The sequence below is a fragment of the Bison bison genome, unplaced genomic scaffold, assembly GCF_000754665.1.
Source record: "Bison bison bison isolate TAMUID 2011002044 unplaced genomic scaffold, Bison_UMD1.0 scf7180017846063, whole genome shotgun sequence".
Lineage (NCBI taxonomy): Eukaryota > Metazoa > Chordata > Mammalia > Artiodactyla > Bovidae > Bison > Bison bison.
The window spans coordinates 15,708-21,429 of NW_011476636.1; the positions used below are offsets into that span (position 1 = coordinate 15,708).

Here is a 5,722-nt window from a genome sequence, read left to right on the forward strand (position 1 = left end):
GTTGACTGACCGCTGTCACAAGGAGAGGGTCATAAATTGTCAGCAGGCCCCCTGGCCAGAAGATGATGTAACACCCCTAAGACCTCTGTATACATTTGTATGAAGCACCTGACTTTGATAAAAGTCAGGACTGCTGACCCCACGTGACTTTTGCATAACATCTCAGTGTATAAAAGTAGACCATGGAAAATAAAGAATTGGGATCAGTTCCTTGAAAGACTGGTCTCCCCATGTCTCTCTCTCTCTCGAATTCTGGCTGAGTCTCCATCTGGAGAGTGGAACACGCCATGCTTACTAATTATGCCTGGGCTTCTAAGATCCGACCGGGGAGGCCTCAGTGTCTCCTCTCCTTCGGGAGAATGGAAGGACGCCTGCAGCCTACGTAAGTGGTGCAAACTTCTTTTCTTAAAGTTTTATTTGTCTCCCGCGTAAACCAAGCTACTCAGCCTCTTTTCTCCACTGAATTTTCCTACTGAGCTATCCTCATTCTATTACTTTTTACATCTCTAATTAATATCTAATTGAAGCTATTATATCCTGATCCCCGCCGATGCTGTCCCCGCTTCGAACTCCCTGGATCAGCCGGGGCTGGACTCTGGCAGAATGGTAGTTATTCTTTATTGATATTACTAGAACAGAATGAATAAGATAAAAAGTTCCCTGGTAGAATAGCTACTGTTATCTTCATATGTAGACATAGGATGACTCAGGAATTTTTTTTTTTAGTTTCTGAGAAACTTTTCTAATGGGAAATTTTTAGTTTTTCTTGTATCATGATTCATCTGAAATGAAGCTACAATGTAGGTAATAATTTTCTGAGATACTTGGAAGACCGTGGAGAAAATGAACAGACAAAGACATATGAAATTAAATATGCCTTCAAAGAACAATGCAGTTTTTTACCCTCGATGAGTAAAGCAGATGGCCCAGAGACTTCTAGGTCTTCATGAGTGAGATAAAAATCCTCCTTCAAATTGTGAGCAAGTTTCCAAAAGGTAAGACTTAAGGTAATAGTGGAAACCAGGCTTTGCATTTGTATAAATTTCTGTATTATAGTACATAGGAAATCACATCGCTTGAGTTTCTAAGAGCTGAAAATTAAAAAAAAAAAATGCTGCCCATAGACAAAATGAAATATAATTACATATACTTATATGAGTATACATGGGCTTCCCCAGTGGCTCAGTGGTAAAGAATCTGCCTGCAATGAAGGAGAAACAGGAGACATGGGTTCGATCCCTAGGTCAGGAAGATCCCCGGAAGGAGGGTATGGCAACCCACTCCAGTATTCTTGCCTGGAAAATCCTATGGACAAAAGAGCCTGGCAGGCTACAGTCCATAGGGTCACAAAGAGTTGGACATGACTAAAGTGACTGAGTGCATGTTTATATATATGCATGTGTGTATCTGATTTTGTAAGTATATACTGATGTAACATTTGAACTTAATTTTGCATAACAAGTGAAATTATAGATGTTCTTCTAGTGTTGGTATTTCTTTTCATTAAGATATTTTGGTCTATATTAATGAAAACAGTTGAATAAAAATGATTGTTTTCTTGCCACATTTTACAGTTCAGAGGGGTATAAACTTGCTGATATGCTTAAATTGAATTTCTGATATTTTGAAAAAAAAAAGTGAAGATTGATTATCCATGTTGGTTCAAGAACTCTGTTACATACATATATGTAGCCCACTAGATACTCACAAAAACTCGGTTAGGTATGTATCAAAATCCCATTTACAAATATGAAAATTATGACTCAGAGTGGTGACTCGCTTATTTAAAGTATTACACCTAGTTTTATAAAAGTATATATTACAGGCTTTGAAATATCTTTCATGATAAAAATGATATATATTTTCTAAAAGAATAATTGTACAGACATTTGATTTACACATATTGTTGATGAAGTTTATCTAAAACCCAGTTTCATAAGGCTTTTTGCTTTCATGTCATATAAACTGGTCTCTGGAGTAGAAAGAGACATTTGTGATCAAATATAATAGTTTGCTAAATGGAAACCTCCTCAAGGGATGTTCAATATCACTGAGTATCAAGTGGAACAAGATTAGAACATGGCTGGTTAAGACTTATATGCTATTTGTCATGAAATGGTTAAAAAATTAAATGAAGTCAGGAGCCATCTTTGAACCTCAAGAGGTATCCTTATCTGGAAAAGAAGGAGAGTGTTAATGAAAAGATGCTTCCACAGTTACAGTCCTATCGTCCTCTGATAGCATCACTCCTGGTATAAGGCCTGACCATTAGTGAATTAGTAGACACTCTGAGATGTCTCTGAGTTTACATTACCTGAAAAATGTGACTCAAGGTTAAGTAGCTGGTAAATGGTAAGTAGTTGTATCATTCTACAATATGTTCTATCATTTTAGAGGTAAAATGTTCTTGATCTCTGAAATTACATTCTACAAAAGAATAAATGGAACTGTAGAGATGGAAAAGCACTTTGCCTATCTGAGGGCTAATATAAAGTCTTAGCCGAGTGAACATGGAGAATTGTAATACCTGAGCTTGGGGAGGCAATATCTGGAACAGTGATTATTATGGCTTATATGATATAGCTGAGGACACAATTGTGGTTACTTTGTGTACTCTTAAAATTTATATGTTGGTGTCTTAATCTTTAAAACGAGAGAATGTGAGCTTATCTGGAAATGGGTTTTTTTACGGAGGTAATTTATTTAAAATAAGATCACTAGAGTGAGCCTCAATGCAACAAGACTGATTTTCTTATTAAAAGGGGAATTCAGATACAGATAGGCTTACATGGAGAATGCCATGTGAACTTAAATCCGGTCATCTTTAAGCCAAGGAAAGAAGCAGGGAACAAGTCCTTTTCTCACAGCCTTTAGAAGTAACCAATACTGTTGACACCTTGATTTAGAATTTGGTATAATGATAAATTTCCATTTTTTAATTCCACCCAGTTTTTGTTTTGTTATAAAAGCTCTAGCAAACTGATAAAGATATTGATACAAAGAATATACTAAATACCAAAAAATGTGCAAGTGGCTTTGGGATTGGGTAGTGGGTAGATGCTGACTTTTGGGCTGCTTGATAGAAAAATCCTAAATTGCCTTTAAGCTACAATTGGTAGAAATATGAACAATAAAAGGTGATCTCAGTGTTCCAAGAAGAGAACAAGGAAGGCTGTAGAGAAAGCATGTATCATCAGATATATATATATATATATATATAAAACAAGAAATTGTATCACATTGCTAGAAATATGATGTTTGAAGTCTCAAATGAAATGAAGAACATCTTACTGGAAGTGGAAGCTGGAAGGAAGGCAATTATTCTTCTGAATAAGCAGGCCTAGCAGTTGAGAGGTGGGCCTGGAGAATCCCAGGGACGGGAGCCTGGTGGGCTGCCGTCTATGGCGCCGCACAGAGTCGGACACGACTGAAGCGACTTAGCAGCAGCAGCAGCAACAATATGGAATTTTGGGGGAATTCTTTTAAAACATTTCTACAATGTGAGTAATAACAATTTTATGAAATATTTAGAAGATTCTGTGAAGAAAATGGGCTGACATAGTCATGTGAAATCAAATATATTTTTAGGAATAATGCAGAATTTTGTCTTTGGTGTTCACACTGGATTGAAGACATTTCTATGTCTTTACGAGATAGTTGAAAAGGCGACTTGCTGGCTATGAACAGGAATCCAAAAGGTAAATTTATAACAGTTAATAGTAGATGCCAGATTTTTCAGTTGTGTAAATTTATTTACTGTGTAGGAAATTGCAAACTTGGATTTATAAAAATTGAAAAGTTGAAAACCTTTTCCTGGAATCACAAGATTTTTGAAGTGAACTAGTTTAAAATTCAATTTCTTTCACTGAAAAATGTATGATTTTGAGAAAATCAAATATTATAAGCCTGTTTCTTTAAAAAGTGAAGTTAATATTTCTTACTGTGAAGACTAAATTTTACACATTCAATGTGATTTAAAAGTGCACAGAGTACATGCACTTATACATATGGAGATATGAAACATCAGTGTAAGCATGGAGATTTGTTTATCCCTAAGTCATATCCAAATCTTTGCCACCCCACGGACTGTAGCCCACCAGGCTCCTCTGTCCGTTGGATTTTCCAGGCAAGAATATTGGGGTGGCTTGCCCTTTCCTCTCCAAGGGATCTTCCCAACCCCGGAGTTGAATCCCTGCCTCCTGCTTGGAGGGAGATTCTTTACCACTGAGCCACCTGAGAAGTCCACACACGGAGATAACATCTAACATAAGGTTTGGCATAAAAATGATACATATTCTTACAATGTAAATACTTCCTTTTATTAGACTATTCTCTACCACATAATGAGATGGAGAACATTTAGGAAGGAATAGGTTAATTGTGGAATATTGAAAATGTATTTAATAAATTTAATAAATATGATTAAAATGTATTTTAATAAATATTAAATTGATATCTGTTTGGATATGTCAATTAGATAGTTGAATACACATATTTATTCCTAAATTTCCCACTTTGAATGTATAAGTTACCTGAAGTGATTCTTTACTTAAATATTTCACTTTTGTGATTTTATACCTGGTTCATCTTTTTCATGGAATTTCCTATTTATCCACTCTTATTATCTCACTTTTCTTATAAAGCTCAGCTGAAATATTGTTTTCTTTGAGAAACCTCCCCAGATCCAGAGTTGATTATAGATATTCTGGAAATGTGAACCCTTATCCATGAATATATTTGTAGTGACACTTATGAAATTAGTTGGTATGGTCTTACCCCTCATTATACACCTAATCACTGAGAATAGGGCAGCATTCTTGTTTGACTTTATGATCCTAATGTCAGGTTTAACACATTGAGTGAATAAAGTACATTAAGCTTATAATCCATGTAAAGTGAAGTGAAGTCATTCAGTCGTATTCGACTCTTTGCGACCCCATGGACTGTAGCCTACCAGGCTCCATCCATGGGATTTTCCAGGCAAGAATACTGGCGTGGGTTGCCATTTCCTTCTCCAATCCATGTAAAGGTGTTTTTAATTTTTTGATTTGATTTCTAGGTAAACTGTTTCTCATATCTGAAGTCAGCACCTATAAGGAATAGATGGAACCAAGAAGCAATGTGACTCACTTTGTCCTCCTGGGCCTCACACAGAATCCAAAGGAGCAGAAGGTCCTTTTTGTTCTGTTCTTTTTCTTCTACATTTTGACCATGTTGGGCAACATGCTTATTGTGGTGACTGTAACATTTAGTAAGACCCTGAACTCACCGATGTACTTTTTTCTTGCTAGCTTATCATTTATGGATGTCATTTATTCCTCATCTATTTCTCCCAAACTGATTTCAAGCTTGTTTGTGGGGGAAAATACCATATCCTTCCAATCCTGTATGACCCAGCTCTTTACAGAGCATTTCTTTGGTGGATCAGAGGTCTTCCTTCTGCTGGTGATGGCCTATGACCGCTATGTGGCCATCTGCAAGCCCTTGCATTACTTGGTGATCATGAGGCAGAGGGTGTGTGTTGTGCTGCTGGTGGTGTCCTGGGTTGGAGGTTTTCTGCATTCAATTATTCAACTTAGCACTATTTTTGGGCTCCCATTCTGTGGCCCCAATATCATTGATCATTTTTTCTGTGACATGTACCCTCTACTGAAACTCGTCTGTACTGACACCTATGTCACTGGCATCTTAGTGTTGGCCAATGGAGGACTGATCTGCACTA

General features: G+C 36.7%; 1 protein-coding gene across 1 annotated transcript in view; it reads left to right on the forward strand.

Moving 5' to 3' along the window:
* Window positions 1-3,646: 3,646 nt before the first annotated feature.
* LOC104987496 (olfactory receptor 4A47-like) overlaps window positions 3,647-5,722 on the forward strand; it is a gene marked incomplete at its 3' end in the record, with an annotated part of 3,832 nt that continues 1,756 nt past the window's right edge. The window contains exons 1-2 of the mRNA XM_010838471.1: window positions 3,647-3,698; window positions 5,060-5,716. Of these exons, the coding sequence (XP_010836773.1) occupies window positions 5,104-5,716 (613 nt within the window). The remainder of the gene's footprint in view (window positions 3,699-5,059; window positions 5,717-5,722) is intronic.